The sequence below is a fragment of the Limanda limanda genome, chromosome 23 (assembly GCF_963576545.1).
Source record: "Limanda limanda chromosome 23, fLimLim1.1, whole genome shotgun sequence".
Taxonomy (NCBI): domain Eukaryota; kingdom Metazoa; phylum Chordata; class Actinopteri; order Pleuronectiformes; family Pleuronectidae; genus Limanda; species Limanda limanda.
The window spans coordinates 8,086,928-8,106,452 of NC_083658.1; the positions used below are offsets into that span (position 1 = coordinate 8,086,928).

A 19,525-nucleotide genomic window follows, 5' to 3' on the forward strand; every position below is an offset into this window, starting at 1 on the left:
AGGGGAAAAAAGAAGATGAAAGGATGAGAAAAGATGTCAGAAGAAGAGAGGAGACAAGGGAGTTGAGCAGTTATAGTTTGTATTTCACATGATGTCAATCTTTGAAAAAGGAGGAATAGTTTCCTCATGATATTCTTTCTGTTGCCGTCTCCACAGGAGCAATAAGCCACATTCATTTTGTTCATCCATTTTTTTTCTCTCTTCTCTCGTGCCACCAGAGGAATGATGGGAAAGCGTTGCCCCTGGCGACCCGAGTCCAGCCCGGCTCCCGCTGGGTGTTTGCCACGCTGGTGGCCATGGCCTCTATCGGCGGCATCCTGGTGGCGGCCATGACCATCGCCTGCCTGCGCCACCACGCCCACCGTCTGGCGGCGAAGAAGCTCGGCCTGGGACCAGAGGGAGGCAGCTTCAGCCACCAGGAGTACCAGGTGTGAAACAAATCAATGCATGTCAAAGTGGCATAAAGAAACAGTGAAACAGAAAGCAGCTTAACAACATGATGCATGCATTACTGGCTCACCAGGACCTGTGTCGCCAGCACATGGCCTCCAAAGGCGCCTTCGGACGCCTGGAAGCCGCCGCCCTGGGCGCCGTTGGGGGAGCGAGTGGAGGAGGCGCAGGAGCATCCGGTGCTGGGGCAGGAGCAGTGGGCGGCGCGGACTCGAGGGTGAGCAGCGTGTCGTCCCAGTTCAGCGACGGAGCCCAGCCCAGTCCCGGCTCCCACAGCAGCACGCCATCGTGGTGCGAGGAGCCGGCACAGGCCAACATGGACATCTCCACGGGTCACATGATACTGGTCAGTAGCTGTCGCCTGTAGGGATGTGTAGAACTGGTCACTTGCTTGTCAATAATAATACAAATGAAAGCCCAGGAGAAAGTAGTGCATGTTTCATGTCAAATAATAATTCGTTTTATTTCTAAAGGCCTACATGGAGGACCACCTGAGGAACAAGGACCGTCTGATGAAGGAGTGGGAGGCTCTGTGCTCCTACACGGCCGAGCCCAGCGTCGTCTCCGCAGCTCAGAGCGACGCCAACGCCAAGAAGAACCGCTCCCCCGACTCTGTGCCCTGTGAGTCCCGATGCAACTTCAACCAATCGATTTAAACCTTTACGCAGTTTATAATAATATTTTCAAGAGAAATAACAGGAGAAGGGTGGATTTTAATGGGATGTTGTTGCTGTCATTCTGCAGATGATCACTCCAGGGTCAAACTGAAAGAGATCAACCCCTCACGCTCCGACTACATCAACGCCAGCACCATAGTAAGACCCCTGTCCTCTCAAAATGTCTCTATGGGACATTTTGGGATCCGTTACCCCCCAAAGCTGTGCATGAAAGAATGCGGCTGCTTCAGCGGACACCGATCCGAGCCCGTTGACCCTGTGTGACCTTTTCCCCCCACCTCCCTTTAGATTGAGCACGACCCGCGGATGCCGGCCTACATCGCCACCCAGGGCCCCCAGTCGCACACCATCTCTGACTTCTGGCAGGTCAGTGAGACACCAGGAGAAAAATGTGTATTTTCCATGCGGAGTTGAATTCATCGTTTAACCTGCAAGAGAGGAAGTTTTACAGTACAATGGCTCAGTTGGTTAGACGACTCGTTAATCTCGGGACCTTTGAGTGTTTCCATTGGATACAAGGCTTTAAAATGTGAACTTCTTCTTCAGCAGTCTTAAAAACACCCAAGCCGTTTTTACGGACATCCTTCGAAATAGAGACCAGCTGGAACCTGCGCCCTTTAAATCTGCAAGAGCACAAAATAAAGACTAAATAAATATATTATAATGCATAAATTCACTCCACTGCAGTACCATATTGTGCCACTAGATGGCATGCAAACGCAGGATTTGAGTTTGCAACATCCTGAAAACTGAGGAAACTCGAAAAATACTTTGCCATTTTGTTTGGAAATATCATATTTGGGTAAGAGCAGCAGTAAAGGTCAATGTAAAAATTGTATTATAACATATTAAAACACAGTCAAACACACATTGATAGACATTGGACCAAAGGCATAATTATCCTAAACCTTTTTAATTTCATAGTTTTTATTATTTTTATTTATTTTATTATTTTTATAAGAGTATTTTGACCTGGGAAATCTGAATGTGCAGACAATGACAGGATACATCCTTAGCTTTGATTTCATGTGAAAGTGTGAATCGCACAACACACAGGTTGAGAGCAATGGTTTCTGGATCTTAACATGTTTAACGTTGTCCTGCAGATGGTCTGGGAGAACGGCTGCACTGTGATCGTGATGATGACGGCTCTTGTGGAGGACGGAGAGAAACAGTGTGACCGCTACTGGCCCGATGAAGGCTCCTCCCTCTACCACATCTATGAGGTGCCTTAAAACAATGCACACACCTTATATTATACAGGCAAATCAAAATGTCCTTTTGCTGTAATCTCAATGTTTGTGTCTTTAACGTTTATCTGCTCGTCCCTCAGGTGAACTTGGTGTCGGAGCACATCTGGTGCAACGACTTCTTGGTGAGAAGTTTCTACCTGAAGAACGTGCAGACCCAGGAGACCAGGACCCTCACCCAGTTCCACTTCCTCAGCTGGCCGGCTCAGGGCATCCCCACCTCCACACGGCCCCTGCTGGACTTCCGCAGGTACTGCTACCACCTGTGCAGTCACACGTAAAAACACTGCACAGGGGGGGGGCAAACATTTGTTCATGTGCATAACAAAATAACATAATAACAAAATGTGCATAAGTTGAAATCCGGATGAGTTCAGTGGTCAAACGTTGTGATAAGTGTCGTATTTAGAGCAAAAGTCTAGAGATTCACACCAAAATACACCTTATCTCAGCATTTATAGCACATTTCTTTAAGTGTAAGTAAAAATAAGAAAAACATATATTAATTAAATTCTTCTTTACCAACAGAAAACTCCAACACTCACTGCCTTCAAGCTGAAATGACAATTCAGTGTGGCTAAAGGTTTTAAAGTCAAGGTTGCACATATTCTGCCATATTCATATATCAGTTTTTAATCCCCACCCAGCCCTAGCAACCTGATGAAGCAACAACATTTCTCCCTTCTTTCCCTCCTCTGTCCCTCCTCTCCTCCCGTCCTCCCACCCTGTGCGATGGAGGTCAGCGGGGCCCTTGGTTTTAATATTCAACATATCTGTCTGTGTCATTCTTGTGGTTTGCAGCTAGTAGTCTGGGTCCAGTTGCATAGTCACAAAAATGATCATGGACTGATGTGGCTGCAGCAGGAGGTCCATCGCCGAAAAAAACCTTTTTACCCCCCCCCCCCCCCATCCCATTTATCTATCTATCTATCTATCTATCTATCTATCTATCTATCTATCTATCTATCTATCTATCTATCTATCTATCTATCTATCTATCTATCTGTCGATATAACATGAATACTGTTTGTTTGATGGAAAATGCAAAGGATTATTATTTGACGTACATGTTTTTTAGTCCCTAAAATTGTAGTTTTGTGAAATGTTTCTGATGAACTCAACTCAAGATGAAGGGTTTTCTGTATTTGCAAACATCCAATATTTACAGAATTTACTAGTTACCTAAGAAAAGAAAAAAGAAATCTCTTGTTTCTGGTACCTTTCTCCACAGGAAGGTGAATAAGTGCTACAGGGGACGATCCTGCCCCATCATCGTGCACTGCAGGTGAACCACACATGTCTTAATTTGAACCCAAATGAGGAAATTAGTTTCATTCAGTTTTTCTTTTAGTCAAGTTGAGCAAATGCAGAATTGTATAATTAATGCTGCAAAGAGGAACTCTATTGTAGTACCAAATTATATCACTAGATGGCAGGCGAATGCAGCATTTGACTGAACTTTCTTTTCACCCTGATGTTTTCCATTGTAAAGAACATAATAGATGCTTTAGTGCATTGGTGCATTAACATTTTAGAAATGTATATTTTGTGATGTGGTCTCCATAGTGACGGTACAGGCCGGACTGGGACTTACATCCTGATCGACATGGTTCTGAATCGCATGGCTAAAGGTGAGGTTTAGATATGTGTGTTGCTCTCTGTTGTCTAAGCCTTTTTAAATCAACAATATCTGCAAAACAACGGAAACTAGACAAAGTGCTTTTCCCTTGTTGTCCTGCAGGTGTGAAAGAGATCGACATTGCTGCAACACTGGAGCATGTCCGCGACCAGAGGCCTGGGATGGTTCGCACCAAGGTGAGTTAGACAAACACATTCCCGTCATATTTCTTGTTTTTAAAATATATATTAAACATATCATTTTAATGTAGCATACAATACATGTCCACATATGCATAAACAACTACACCAACAATAAATAAACCAATAAATACTGTATATTTGAAAGATCTTCCTTTAGCTAATAGTTATTGACTGACATATGCTGTACAAGTTCAAATGGTTGATCATATTTATGCTGTAATCGTTACATTTAATGGTTTGTCTGTGTTTCTTTTCCGTAACCAGGACCAGTTTGAGTTTGCGCTGACCGCCGTCGCAGAGGAGGTCAACGCCATCCTCAAAGCTCTGCCCCAGTGAAGCCAGTAGGATCCAGACTGACCCTCGACCCCTCGACTCTCGCGCTCAGACTTCACTTTGCTTTTCCTCCCTGTGACGATGAGGATGATTATCATCACCACTGCCTTTCTGTCTCTGTCGGGTGATTCCCCTTAAATGTGCCATCACGTAAAAAGAAGTTTAAAATGATGTGTGAATGGGCGACTTCACACGTCAAGTGCTGGAAGGAATCACACAGGCATATCTCTGATTTTAAATGTTTGTGGCGCCAGTGTGATGTGTTCAGGGACGTTCAGAGTGTTGCATTTTAATGAAAATTACACCCGGATTATAGAAATACATTTAAATAAAGGGGATACATGTGAATGAGCCACACGCGATTTAAAACAACAGATTTGGGTTGCCATGCTCGAATTCAAGCTGTTTTGCAGGTTTTGGTCCCGGCTTGGAAACAAAAACCCTTAAATGTGTATTTTAAAGCTCCAAATGTTAGTTTTTTTGAAATATCAAGGTTGAATGGCTTTTGAATTCTCAGTGTTTACACATCTGTGGCGTCCCTTCCTCTCCTCACACGACTAACACCTGCAGAAAACACATCCATGCTACGTCCTTCTCTTTGTGCCCCACTCAGGTCTTTCTGATGTGGATAAATCGTTGTATACCTCAAGCAAGTAAGAAAATGTAAAAAAAAAATTAAAGAAGTGCTATTCTTTGAAAAAAATATAAAATAAAAGCTATTTTGTATCTGTGAGACCTTAAATAAATCTTTTCGTGTTTAAGTGCTGCAATCACTGGGTTTGACTTCTGTGACTTTCTGAACTTTTTCATCCTCATCAACAACAACTGTTTTTTATCAATATAAGTACGAGTATTACAATTATATTTCTAAAAGTTTGTTGATTGATGAGTTTGGTTTCATTTCATTAACTTTTCAAAACTTTTTAATGGATTTAAATTTCAAGTTATTGATGACGTATTCTTTTTGAGTGTTATTTTACTTTCTGAACTGAACTTTATAATAATAAGTCGATGATTTAGTAATGCAAAACATCCAAGGTTGAATGATAACATATTCCTCTCTGTGGTACAATAATAATAGCCCCGGAAAGGTCATGGCAAAGATTTTGAATTCAATATTTGTGTAAACAGCAGCTTCAGGGGAATAAAAGATAATGTTATTATTATTAGTAGTAGTAGTATTAATATTATTATTATTTTAAGCATTATCATTAGTATTAATATCATCAATTAGGGCCCGACAATGAACAGTAGGAGAGAGTAGGAGGCCCTATTGAAATAGATTTTTTCAGGCAAATGAATTGGCTTTTTGAGGGCTTTAACATGCTCAAATTCTTACCAAAATTTGCAGAAAATTAGAAAGTGGTGAAAATGTACGTATTCTGGAGTCATTTTAAATGGGACGGCCCTTCAGTACTGCTTTTCAGTTCCAGAAATTGTTGTTTATTTTTGTTTTTACTGTCGGAGTTTGTTTATTTTTACTTCGCTGTCTTAGTACTTTTACTTGTAATGGAATATTACTTTACTGTCTCGGTACTTTTACCTCAGTGAATGATCCGAATTCTTCTTCCATCATTGGTTAAGTTTATTTTGTTGCTTATACTTTAGTACTTGTCACAGAGTATTTCTGCTGTGCAGTATTCGTTCTTTCGTTTCCTCTTCGTTCTCCAGTCCAACAGGGGACGCAGCTGGCTCGGAGCTCGGAGTCCGGAGTCCCTGTTTTTCTTCCGGTGGCTCTCTCTGTTTGCTCCATACAGTCTATGGTTCGCTCAGAGACTCAAAGTCCACAGAAAGGAGGAACATGGCCGCCGTGCAGCTGCTGCGGGTGTCCGTACATGAGCGGATCAGCGCTGCCACTGAGGACGTCCTGCAGCAGGTGGAGAAAGGAGGAGGAAAGGCTCAAGTCCCGGAGCTGAGAGCGATGCTAACCGAGCGGCTAATGGCGGCGGCTGAGGAGATCCTCGCGGTGTTTGAGGAAACCGTGGCAGAGTACGAAGACAGATACGAAGACCGAGTAGAGCAGTCCCAGCTGGAGATCAGCCGCCAGAGGAGGCTGCTCGATGCCGTGATGCAGCCCGTAGTCCGGCTGCACAGAGCAGGTCAGTCCATAGAGGAACCGCTCATATGCTAACATTAGCTAGCATCAGCTCGAGCAGCGGAGTTAAAACGTCACTTCCTGTCTCTGTCTGCTGCTCCAGTTGAATAATGAGGAGGATTTGATGCTGTGCTGCTCATGTCTGAAACAGAAAGTCTGGACACATTTCTCTGAGTTTGACCCACAGGTTGTGTGTGTGTCTGTGAAGATGGCATTAGAACTGAAACTCGCGATTTTTTAATTTGATCCTCTTTTTTTCCCAACAATACGTAATGAATGATTTAAATATGACCAACACAATATTGGATAAATTTAGTGTAAAATATTCTTTAAAATTATAGGTGTCTTACTGCTCTCATGTCAGTAACATTTCACCCAACTGAAACATAGAATTTGCCTCTACTATACTTTGAAAATATTTTGTAAAATCAAAGTAAAAAGTTATAAGTTATAAATAAAAAACGGAGAAATGCACAGGCCACAGAGTCAAACAGTACAACTGCATGTATGAACTGTAGGATATAGTGCCGCGCACTAATACTGTTTGGGGGTTCACAACAGTGGCAGAGGGTTACACAAGGTGTTCAGTGTGATGCGTCGGGGAACGCACGTTAGGTTGTTTTGTAACTTGAGTTTGAGATTGCAATGAACAAGGATTAATAGAAGCCATCTCATTTCATCATCATTACGGTTTGCAGTGGCCACAACAAACTATTACATGAACAGTCCTGAAGTTAATGAAATGGTCCCACTCCTCAGACCTTAAGTTTTAACCCTTTTGAACTCAAGTCACGTTACAGACAGAGTGTGATTGGAGCCACAACACATCAGACATGAGGCGGTGTAAAGACCTCGAGCGTCCCGTTCATCTCCGGGTGGTCGTGCTGCGGTACGGAGGCGCCGGGCCTCGGCAGGAACACCCCCATGCAGATGTGCGTGTACGTGACCGGGGGGCTCTGGAGCCCCGCCGCCACGGAGCTCAGCTGGCTTTTCCGGGGAGCGATTTTCAGGTCTGGCCGGCACCGCGGTCACCAGCGAGATGAGCTCGCTGTGTGTGTCCCCCACCTAGGTGATGCCGGCCTGCTTTGCTATCTTCTGGATCAGCGGAGTTTTGTTGTCCCGCGGAATTCTGGCTGCGGGTGAGGACAACAGCCCGGTGCCCTACTCTCGTTCGCACGTTATAATCGCGCACGTTGGGATTAGGAGATTTTATCGCAAATGCAATTAATCGTTCAGCCCTAGTTTGGAGGTTCCGAATGCTTACACAAACAGAACATACAGCCGACAGAGCAGTAACACAGTGTTTTTTACTCCAATGACACTGACCCACGAGGCGTGAGCCTAGTCGAGGCTAGTTAATGAAACACAAAAGCGAACTGTGGTGGTGGGGAGATTTGTCCAGCAACTATCAGAGGAGGATTGGACTGGGAGTGGCTCCTTGTCACTTCCTGGTTCCAGTGCCAAGAGGTGTGGGACTATGCCTGTGCACAAACAAGGGAGAACCAAATTGATTTGCGTCGACACCCCTTCATTATTTTAACCAATCACATTACACCTACTGTTATAAATATTATTTCTGTTTCTGCGCGGCTATTGACTACCCCTTGCTACTGATTAACCTGAGGCTGTGTATGAGTGCCCATAGCTATGCTGTTAACTTTTCATTGCTTCTTAATAAATACTTGTTGAATTAGACCAGACCCGCTCTTCTCATATTTGGGATAATGGAAAACGTCAACACTTGTCTGAAAGCAGTTAACCAACTAACTAATGTCCCCTCGCCCTGTTTTCCTCTGTTAGTGACCGAATTGGTTTATTTGGCCTCAAAATGAAAGACTTTTTGACCAGAAACCCTTTGTTTTATGCTGCTTCCTGTACGAGCTGCGTCGTAGCACCAACTGTAAGCGACCTCAACGTCTCTACTTTCTGAATGCGATCGTTCAAAAATCACGACAGTCGACATTAAGCGACACAACACAATTTTTTCAAACCACTTCAGGAAACTTTGAAATGATAAATGTGTTTTTGTGTTTCAGGGTGTCCTTCAGACGTCCAGCAACTGATGGTGATTAAAGAAGAGTGGAGCCTTCTTGTGGACCAGGAGGACCCAGAGCCCCCCCACATTAAAGAGGAACAGGAGGAATCGTGGACCACTCAGGATGGACAGCAGCTTCAAGGACTGGAGGAAGCTGATATCAAGTTCACATTGACTCCTGTCGCTGTAAAGAGTGAAGAAGATGAAGAGGAACTTAAATCGTCAAACATTCATCTGTGTGAGACGAAGGAGAACAGTGGGGACCTAAGGGGCAATCTAAAGAAAGAGAAACCATTTTTTTGCTCTGAGTGTGGTAAAAGCTTTAGCCAAAAGGGCACCCTTAAAACACATATGAGGTGTCATACAGGCGAGAAGCCATTTAGTTGCTCTGAGTGTGGTAGAAGATTTAACCAAAAGGGCGCTCTGAATTCACATATGATGCGCCATACGGGAGAGAAGCCATTTAGTTGCTCTGAATGTGGTAAAAGATATATCCAAAGGAGCAATCTAAATATACATATGAGGAGTCATACAGGAGAAAAGCCATTTAGTTGCTCTGACTGTGGTAAAAGCTTTAACCAAAGGAGCAATCTAAATTTACATATGAGGCGTCATACAGGAGAGAAGCCCTTTAGTTGCTCTGAATGTGGTAAAAGATTTTACCAAAAGGCCGGTCTGAATTCACATATGAGGCGTCATACAGGAGAAAAGCCATTTAGTTGCTCAGAGTGTGGTATGAGATTTACCGAAAGGGGCAATCTAAATACACATATGAGGCTTCATACAGGAGAGAAGCTGTTTAAATGCTCTGACTGTGGTAAAAGATTTACCGAAAGGCGCAGTCTAAAAAAACATATGAGGAGTCATTAGGGTTGCAAAATTCCGGGAATATTCAAAGTTGGAAACTTTCCATGGGAATAAACCTGAAATTTAATTTTGGGGGTAATTAATACTAATTGTATATACCTTGTCATATACAGACATAAATATAAACATTATTTAAGGTAGAAATAGGCTAGATGAACGGATGAAAAAACCTCAATCAGCATGCTAATATATTTCCCCAGTAATATCATCAAAACTTACCTGACTAGTCCTTGGGCTAATGCAGTAGTGTGGCCTCAATAGCCCTGCTGTAGTGTGCAGGATGCTGGGAATTATCTGTGCATGTGATGGAGAAATGCACAGTGCACGGTTGAAATTCAACTTGCAGCGTTTGCTGCATTCCATACATCTTTAAAACAGAGCTTTCAATGATGTTTCTATTTGTCAGCGTTTAATTTGCAGTAACATATTCCCGAGCTGAACTTCCCATGGACTGTTTCCTGAAATGTTCCACCCCTTTGCAACCCTAGGAGTCATTCAAGACAGAAATCGTTTAGTTTCTCTGACTGGTAAAACATGTAAGATTCAGTCCTGTTGTACGAGACGTGAGGATTCATAAAGGAGAGATATGATTCAGTAGCAACCTTTGTATGAAAAGCTTTTTTAGGATTTATCAGCATATATTTATATTATACATATTCATAGGTCACTGTTTTAAATAGACTGTTAACAGTTTTTATGTCCCTAGAAAATATATAACTCATTGAATAACACGGAAGATTTGTGTTTATATATCTTGTTTCTACTGATTTCTACATAATTTATCTCTTTTTTTATAATGTCCTTCATGTAATTTTAAGGTTAAAGTGTGTTCCTTGCACAGTATGAATGTGTGCTCTTAACTAGCTCATATGATTAAATACATTTGTTTTAAATCAATGGTTTCTTGGTTTGTGAGATTCAATGACAGTGTGTGTTCTCCTTTATGTATTGAATGTGTTTCCAAGAATAAAAGTCTAATAAAAAGATAATTGCGTCGTCGCCCTCCTCCTCTTTGCTTCTGTACGAACGGAGGCTGCACTGGCTACAGTTGAATTGTCTCATCACAAGACGAATTAATCAGCTTCTCACAGTCCGACATGTTCGTTTACGTTTGACGTGAAGTCGGAACTGGGCAATTTCAGGTCAGAATATCTGACACATGAGTCGTCTGGAACGCAGCATTACACTCACACACACGGACAGTGAAGCAGCGATGTCGGTTAATGTCAAACATAGGGTTCCTACGGTCATGAAAAACCTGGAAAAGTCATTGAATTGTAAAATATTTATAACCAGACCTGGAAAAGTGCTTGAAAAAAATTGAATCCTAAAAGTTTTGGCGAAGTCATGGAAATTTGTTGTATTAATATTTTCATGTCGTTCATTTACGCTGAGTTTTAAATAATAAATATGCTTTTAAAAGAAATACACTCAAAATATAAGCAGGCATACGCTCTTTCTGTCTATCCGTCTATTCATCTATCCATCTATCTATCTTTCGATGTAACATGAATACTGTTTGTTCAATTTAATTATTGAGTATTTCTACTTCACTGTCTTAGTACTTTTACTTGTAATGGAATATTCATTTACTGTGTTGTTAATTTTACCTCAGTGAATGATACGAATTCTACTTCCACCACTAGTTAAGTTTATTTAGTTGCTTATACTGTAGAACTTGTAACAGAGTATTTCTACTGTGCAGTATTATTACTTTTCGTTTCCTCTTCGTCCAACAGGGGTCGCTGCTGGCTCGAAGCTCGGAGTCTCTGGTTTCCGGCCGCTCGATCTCTTTGTCCCCTCAGAGACTCGATGTGCACAGAGAGGAGGAACATGGCCGCCGTGCAGCTGCTGCGGGTGTCGGTACATGAGCGAATCAGCGCTGCCGCTGAAGACGTCCTGCTGCAGGTGGAGAAAGGAGAAGGAAAGGCTCAAGTCCCGGAGCTGAGAGCGATGCTAACCGAGCGGCTAATGGCGACTGGGGAGGAGATCCTCGCGGTCTTTGAGGAAACCGTGGCAGAGTACGAGGACAGACACGAGGACCGAGTGGAGCAGTCCCAGCTGGAGATCTGCCGCCAGAGGAGGCTGCTCGATGCCGCGATGCAGCCCGTAGTCCGGCTGCACAGAGCAGGTCAGTCCCTACATAGATATATGTCTATGAGTCCCTAGAGGAACCGCTAACATGCTAACGTTAGCTAGCATCAGCCCGAGCAGCGGAGTTAATTCGACACTTCCGGTCTCTGTCTGCTGCTCCAGCTGAATAATGAGAAGGATTTGATGCTGTGTTGCTCATGTATGAAACAGAAAGTCTGGACACATTTCTCTGAGTTTGACCCACATGTCTTGTGTTGGGATTTTAAATTTGAGGTTGTGTGTGTATCTGTGAAGATGGCATTAGAACTGAAACTCCAAACAATAAAGTAGGAGGGTGGGGGCAGGCAGGGCCGGCCTTAGCACATTTGGCGCTCTAGGCAAGCTCCACTCCTGGCGCCCCCCGCCCCCCCCCCAAAAAAAAAAAAAAAAAAAAATATTTTTTCAAAACGATTTTCCACAAAAACGTAAAAAATTGTGTATTTCTTCGTCGAAGTTGCTTGGACACACACACTCTAACCATAAGCCTCAATGTGCTAGCATGTTCTGACAACACCGTTTTCGATTTTTGGCTCATTTTACCCTAATGTTAATACCACAGCAACAAAGTATACAGCATGAATGGAGCAGCAATAACGATATGGAGCCTTCAGTTCCTCATCCAGACTGCATCTTATTCAAATTAAACACAATTTCAAGTACAAGCATTTCTCTGAGTGCAACTGCATTTTAAAGTGCATAAAACATACATTCAATTATTATGGTGTCTCTTTACTTCAAACATTATCACTCATAAAGAAATATAAACATTTACAATATAGACCTATTGAACATTGGCTTATAACTGGTCTTATAAGGCACAATAACAATACATGACTTAATTACATAGTCTGTTTGTGTCGGAGCTGAACTACACACTGTCTAAAGTAAACAATATACTATCTCGACCCGCCTGCAAGACGAAGCGCAGGTCAAATAAACACCTATAAAGGCGAATGTAGCCCCGCCCACCTATTGGCGCGAGTGTCCCACTGCACAGCGGAGTTTCTAAGTTTTTACCAGTCTAAGTAGACAATCAAAACGATATTAATATGTCTCAATGACACTCGTGGTGATCAAGCGAAGCTTTAGGAGCTAACGTAGGTGACTCTCACCCACTACTAACCCGTAGAATACAGGATGAATGCAGCAGCAATTAAGACACAGAGCATTCCGTTCCTCATCCAGACTGCATCTGGCATGTGGGAGGACATTACCCCCAGAGAGACAGTCCGGGGTGCAACTGCTCCCGTGCCAAACGTTCCACCTGAGTGCTGCGGTCGTTTACTGATTTCTCTAATGAAACATAAACCACGTGACTAACACGTATATAAGTAGGAATAATCTTTAATTACTGTTAAAGTCATTAAATACAATATTTTGGGGCATACCACATATAGAAGGGGGCGCAAACATTTTTTTTTTATATATATAGTTTTTTGTTTTTTTTTTGCTGGGTGCAGTTTTTGGCGCCCCCCTCTGAGTGGCGCCCTAGGCAACCGCCTATGTCGCCTGTAGGAAAGACCGGCCCTGGGGGCAGGAGCAGTTTGGGCCAGATATATGGCCTTCCCACCATGACTTATAATAACTAGTGCCGTCAAACAATTAAAATATTTAATCGCGATTAATCACATTTATGTCATAGTTAACTCACGATTAATCGCAAATTTGTATCTATTCTAAATGTCCCTTCATTTATTTTTTTCCATCATTTTTTTTTCGTTTTAATGCTTTTATCAACATGGAAAAGTAGATTGGCTTGCTTTATGCAAATGTTTTATTTAATTGAAAAAAAATTGCAGAACAGGGCGGTACAAAGTAAAAGTGCACATTTCAGGTAAACAAGGACTCAAGTTTGCTGTGAACGTAGCAGTCAAGCCTCTTATTTCAGAAACAATGAACCGTAACAGTTAGGTTACCAATAAAAGGTAAGCCTACTACTTCTTTGCTTTCAGCTAGCTACTCAAACAGACAAGCAACAAAATACACAGGCAAGTGACGACCTACAGCCGTGGCCAAAAGTTTTGAGTGACACAAATATACATTTTCACAAAGTGCTGCTTCAGTTTTTATAATGGCAATTTGCTTATACTCACAAATGTTATGAAGAGTGATCAGATGCATTTCAATTAAGTCCCAAAGTCCCTCTTTGCCACGAAAATGAACTAAATCCCCCAAAAAAAACATTTCCACTGCATTTCAGCCCTGCCACAGAGGGACTAGCTGACATCATGTCAGTGATTCTCTTGCTAACACAGGTGAGAGTGTTGACAGGGAAAAGTCTGGAGATCACTCTGTCATGCTGATTGAGACAAAATAGCAGACTTGAAGCTTTAACAGGAGGGTGGTGCTTGAAATCATTGTTCTTCCTCTGTTAACCATTGTTACCTGCAAGGAAACATGTGCAGTCATGATTGCTTTGCACAAAAAGGGCTTCACAGGCAAGGATATTGCTGCTAGTAAAATTGCACCTAAATTTACCATTTATCGGATCATCAAGAACAGTAAGAAAAGGAGAGAGGTTCAATTGTTGTGTAAAAGGCTTCAGAGCGCCTTTTTCTGATGAATTCCCTTTCTGATTGTTTGGGGCATCTGGAAAAAAGCTCGTCTGGAGAAGAAAAGGTGAGCGCTACCATCAGTCCTGTGTCGTGCCAACAGTAAAGCATCCTGAGACCAGTCATGTGTGGGGTTGCTTCTCAGCCAAGGGAGTGGGCTCACCAACAATTTTGCTTAGAACACAGCCATGAATAAAGAATGGTACCAAAATGGAATGGAACAAAACATTGAAATTCTGGGTCCATGGCTAGGAAACTCCCCAGACCCTAATCCCATTGAGAATTTGTGGTAAATCGTCAATAGGCAGGTGGACAGACAAAAACCCACAAATTCTGACAAAGTTCAAGCATTGATTATGCAAGAATGGGCTGCCATCAGTCAGAAGTTAATTGACAGCTTGCCAGGGTGAAATGCAGAGGTCTTGAAAAAGAAGGGTAAACACTGCAAATATTGACTCTTTGCAGAAACTTAATGTAATTCTCAATAAAATCCTTTGACACAATGCTTGTAATTATACTTCAGTATACCATAGTAACATCTGATAAAAATATCTAAAAACACTGAAGCAACACACTTTGTGAAAACCAATACTTGTGTCATTCTCAAAACTTTTGGCCACGGCTGTACTTTGAAATAAATTAAACACAGAACTTTGTAGGGCTATTTGAGTCCTCCCCATATTTTTGGAAAATGTATGAAATAAGAAGTACCATATTTTGAAATAAATAAAAACATATAGCTGCAGCCTAATAATGAAACGGACTGGGTTTATGTTTATGTTTGGTTTTGACGTATGTTCAGTAAAACACTGTGTTGAAGGAGTGTCTGATATCCTGAGGGTTAGGGTTTATTTATTATTTTTTTGTGTTTGTAAACTGTATTATGTATTGTTAATAAGTATTGTTAATAAATGTCTAACAATAACACATAATTGTCATAATTTCAAAATTCCTGTCAACTTTTAACATTTTTTTTTTTTACTAAACACGGTCGGCCGTTGGTCGGCCGCCGGTCGGCTTCTCTAGCGGCCCTACCACCAGGCTTAGCAAGTTTTCTGGGGGAAACCCTGCAACTGTAAACAACCTCAACATCTCTACTTCCTGAATGTGATCGTTAAAAAATCACGACAGTCGATTACAAGCGACACAACACTTAAGGAAACTCTGAAATGATAAACTTGTGTATTTGTGTTTCAGGGTGTCCTGCAGACGTCCAGCAACTGATGGTGATTAAAGAAGAGGTTCCTCCTGAGCAGCAGCAGTGGAGCCCCCTTGTGGACCAGGAGGACCCAGAGCCCCCCCATATTAAAGAGGAACAGGAGGAACCGTGGACCAATCAGGATGGACAGCAGCTTCAAGGACTGGAGGAGGCTGATATCAAGTTCACATTGACTCCTGTCGCTGTGAAGAGTGAAGAATGTGAAGAGAAACTTAAATCGTCAAACCTTCATCTGAGGGAGACGAAGGAGAACAGAGGGAACCTAAGGGGCAATCTAAAGAAAGGTAACTCATTGAGTTGCTCTGATTGTGGTAAAAGATTTAACCAAAAGAGAAATCTAAATACACATATGAGGCGTCATACAGGAGAGAAGCCGTTTAGTTGTTCTGAGTGTGGTGAAAGATTTTACCAAAAGGGCAATCTGAAATCACATATGAGGCGTCATACAGGAGAGAAGCCAATTAGTTGCTCTGAATGTGGTAAAAGATTTGACCACAGGGGCAATCTAAATTATCACATGAGGCGTCATACAGGAGAGAAGCCATTTAGTTGCCCTGAGTGTGGTAAAAGATTTACCGGAAAGGGCAATCTAAATAAACATATGAGGCTTCATACAGGAGAGAAGCCATTTAGTTGCTCTGAGTGTGGTAGCAGATTTACCGAAAGGGACACTCTAAATAATCATATGAGGCTTCATACAGGAGAGAAGCCATTTAGTTGCTCTGAGTGTGGTAAAGGATTTAACCAAAGGAGCAATCTAAATACACATATGAGGAGTCATACAGGAGAGAAGCCGTTTAGTTGCTCTGAGTGTGGTAAAAGATTTACTGCAAGGGGCAGTCTAAAAAAACACATGAGGAGTCATTAGGCTTGAAAAATTCAGGGAATATTCAAAGTTGGAAACTTTCCATGGGAGTTAATGGGTATAAACTGGAAATTGTGGGTAATTTACACTTACTGTATTTACCTTGTCATACACAGACATAAATATAAACATTTTGTTTTGTCATAAGCTGATTTGAGCCCTGAGGAAACTTTGGGCACTTGACTATATGCTTCTGCATCTTTGTGGCATTCTTAACATAGGTCTTTGCTCAGTATTTGCAAAGGTACACAGTCTTTCCTTCTACATTGGCTAGGGTGAAATGTCTCCACATATGAGAAGGTGCACGTGGCATTGTTCTGTAGAAAAAGATGATAAAAAAGCTTGTACAAAACACTAATGCAATGCCAGAGATATAAATAGTTAGCTAAAGAATTATCTGTGCATGTGATGGAGATATGCACAGTGCACGGTTCAAATTCAACATGCAGCGTGTGCTGCATTCCATACATCTTTAAAATAGAGTTTACAATGACGTTTCTATTGGTCAGCGTTTAATTTGCGGTAACTTCTTTTTTTTTAAATTCTCAAAATTCCCGAGCCATGGAAGGTTTCCGGAAAGTTTCCACCCCTTTGCAACCCTAGGAGTCATACAGGAGAGAAATCGTTTAGTTGCTCTGACTGGTAAAAGATTTAAGATTCAGTCCTATTGTATGAGACGTAAGGATTCATAAAGTAGAGAAATGATTCAGTTGCAACCTTTTGTAACAAAAGATTTTTTAGAATTTATCTGCAGATATTCATATTATACATATTCATAGTTCACTGTTTTAAAAAGACTATTACCAGTTTGTAAGTCCCTAGAAAATATAACTAATTTAATGACACGAAAGATTTGTGTTTATATATCTTGTTTCTACTGATCTCTACATAACTTATCTATTTTTCATAATGTCCTTCATGTCATTTTTAGGTTAAAGTGTGTTCCTTGCACAGTATGAATTTGTGTTCTTAACTAGTTCATATGATTAAATACGTTTGTTTTAAATCAATGGTTTCTTGGTTCGTGAGATTCAATGACAGTGTGTGTTCTCCTTTATGTATTGACTGCGTTTCCAAGAATAAAAGTGTATTTTAAAGCTCCAAATTGCATTTTTTTGAAATATCAAGGTTGAATGGCGTTTTGAATTCTCAGTGTTTACACATCTGTCGGTCCCTTCCTCTCCTCACACGACAAAAACCTGCAGAAAACACATCCATGCTACGTCCTTCTCTTTGTGCCCCACTCAGGTCTTTCTGACATGGATAAATCGTTGTATACCTCACGCAAGTAAGAAAATGTTTTTAAAAAATGAAAGAAGGGCTATTCTTTGAAAATAATATAAAATAAAACATATTTTATATCTGTGAGAACTTAAATAAATCTTTTTGTGTTTAAGTGCTGCAATCACTGGTTTTGACTTACGTGACTTTCTGAACTTTATCATCCTCATCACCAACAACAGATTTTTTATCAATATAAGTACGAGTATGACAATTATATTTCTAATAGTTTGTTGATCAAGAGTTTGGCCATTTAATTTCGTTAACTTTTAAACTTTTGAATGGATTAAAATCCAAGTTATTGATGATGTATTCTTTTTGAGTGTTATTTTACTTTCTGAACTGAACTTTATAATAATAAGTCGATTTAGTGTTGCAAAACATCCAAGGTTGAATGATAACAGATCCCTCTCTGTGGTATAATAATAATTAGGGTTGCAAAGGGGCGGAAAGTTTCCGGTAAATTTCCGGAAACTTTCCACGGGAATATTAAGCTGGGAATTTTGAAAAAAACAAAACTATGCAAATTAAAGGCTGAGCAATAAAAACATCATTCAAAACTCTATTTTAAAGATGTATGGAATGCATCACACGCTGCATGTTGAGTTTCAAGCCTCCACTGTGCATTCTTCCATCACATGCACAGATAACTCCCAGCATCCTTCACTCTACAGCAAGGCTATTGAGGCCTGCTGTAGTGTGCAGGACTAGTCAGGTAAGTTTCGATGATATTACTCGGGAAAATATATTAGCATGCTGATTGAGGATTGTTCATCTGTTCATCTTGCCTATTTCCATTGATTTATCCATCAATTGTAAAATATGTTTACAGATGATTCCAATTGTTTGGCTAACTATTTATATCTCTGGCATTGCATTAGTGTTTTTTACAAACTTTTTTCTCATCTTATTCTACAGAACAATGCCACGTGCACCTTCTCATGTGTGGAGACATTTCACCCCATCCAATGTAGAAGGAAAGGCTGTGTACATTTGCAAATACTGTGCAAAGACCTATGTTAAGAATGACACAAAGATGCAGAAGCATATAGTCAAGTGCCCAGAGTTTCCTCAGGGCTCAAATCAGCCTATGACAAAACAAAATGTTTATATTTATGTCTGTATATGACAAGGTAAATACAGTTAGTATAAATTACCCACAACATTTCCAGTTTATTCCCGTTAATTCCCGTTAATTCCCGTATATTCCCGTTTATTCCTGTTAATTCCCGTTAATTCCCATGGAAAGTTTCCAACTTTGAAAATTCCAGGAATTTTGCAACCCTAATAATAATACAGTAAATGATTTAGCATCTTAAAAAGGTTAAGTAAAAATGAACATTGTTGCAGTTTTAGGCAGATAATTCAGTCAATTTATTTATGTTCTACAGAGCCCCAGAAGGGTCACGGCAAAGATTTAAATCCCATATTTGTGTAAACAGCAGCTTCAGGGGAAGAAAGGATAATTTTATTAGTAGTAGTAGTAGCAATATTAATATAATTATTATTTTAAGTATTATCATTAGTATTAATATCATTAATTAGGGCCCGAGCACCGAACAGTAGGAGACCCTATTGAAATTGTTTTTTTTTCTTTTCAGGCAAATTAATTTACTTCTTGAGGGCTTTCACATGCTCAAATTCTTACCAAAATTTGCAGAAAATTTTGAAAGTGGTGAAAATTGACGTATTTTCTGGAGGTATTTTAAATGGGCAGGCCCATTCAGTGCTGCTTTTCAGTCCCAGAAATTGTTGTTTATTTTTGGTTTTACGGATGGAGTAGGTTTAATTTAATTATTGAGTATTTCTACTTCACTGTCTTAGTGCTTTTACTTGTAATGGAATATTACTTTACTGTACTTTTACCTCAGTGAATGATCCGAATTCTTCTTCCACCATTGGTTAAGTTTATTTTGTTGCTTATACTTTCGCACTTGTTTTACAAGT

At 40.9% G+C, this 19,525-nt stretch overlaps 3 protein-coding genes across 3 annotated transcripts in view; all 3 read left to right on the forward strand.

The window, feature by feature from the left end:
• Positions 1 to 4,841, forward strand: part of ptprnb (protein tyrosine phosphatase receptor type Nb) — a 22,361-nt gene extending 17,520 nt beyond the window's left edge. The window contains exons 13-23 of the mRNA XM_061067069.1: positions 219 to 428; positions 524 to 796; positions 924 to 1,071; positions 1,195 to 1,265; positions 1,416 to 1,493; positions 2,234 to 2,353; positions 2,461 to 2,627; positions 3,609 to 3,662; positions 3,944 to 4,008; positions 4,119 to 4,192; positions 4,463 to 4,841. Of these exons, the coding sequence (XP_060923052.1) occupies positions 219 to 428; positions 524 to 796; positions 924 to 1,071; positions 1,195 to 1,265; positions 1,416 to 1,493; positions 2,234 to 2,353; positions 2,461 to 2,627; positions 3,609 to 3,662; positions 3,944 to 4,008; positions 4,119 to 4,192; positions 4,463 to 4,534 (1,332 nt within the window). The 3' untranslated portion in view covers positions 4,535 to 4,841. The remainder of the gene's footprint in view (positions 1 to 218; positions 429 to 523; positions 797 to 923; positions 1,072 to 1,194; positions 1,266 to 1,415; positions 1,494 to 2,233; positions 2,354 to 2,460; positions 2,628 to 3,608; positions 3,663 to 3,943; positions 4,009 to 4,118; positions 4,193 to 4,462) is intronic.
• A 933-nt stretch (positions 4,842 to 5,774) lies between these two features.
• LOC132997016 (zinc finger protein 771-like) lies at positions 5,775 to 10,517 on the forward strand. The gene is made up of 3 exons (XM_061067386.1): positions 5,775 to 5,791; positions 6,203 to 6,630; positions 8,663 to 10,517. The coding sequence occupies exons 1-3, from the start codon at positions 5,775 to 5,777 to the stop codon at positions 9,529 to 9,531; spliced, it is 1,314 nt and encodes a 437-aa protein (XP_060923369.1). The 3' UTR covers positions 9,532 to 10,517.
• An 842-nt stretch (positions 10,518 to 11,359) lies between these two features.
• Positions 11,360 to 17,248, forward strand: LOC132996736 (gastrula zinc finger protein XlCGF57.1-like). Its single transcript, XM_061067088.1, has 2 exons — positions 11,360 to 11,659; positions 15,411 to 17,248. Exons 1-2 carry the CDS (start codon positions 11,362 to 11,364, stop codon positions 16,298 to 16,300), a joined length of 1,188 nt encoding a protein of 395 aa, XP_060923071.1. The 5' UTR covers positions 11,360 to 11,361; the 3' UTR covers positions 16,301 to 17,248.
• Positions 17,249 to 19,525: the final 2,277 nt, after the last annotated feature.

Coding starts and splice junctions, on each gene's coding strand:
- LOC132996736 (XM_061067088.1), top strand. CDS start 11,362: ATGGCCGCCGTGCAGCTGCTGCGGGTGTCGGTACATGAGCGAATCAGC. Junction 11,660..15,410: donor AGTCCGGCTGCACAGAGCAG/GTCAGTCCCTAC, acceptor TTTGTGTTTCAG/GGTGTCCTGCAGACGTCCAG.
- LOC132997016 (XM_061067386.1), top strand. Junction 6,631..8,662: donor AGTCCGGCTGCACAGAGCAG/GTCAGTCCATAG, acceptor TTTGTGTTTCAG/GGTGTCCTTCAGACGTCCAG.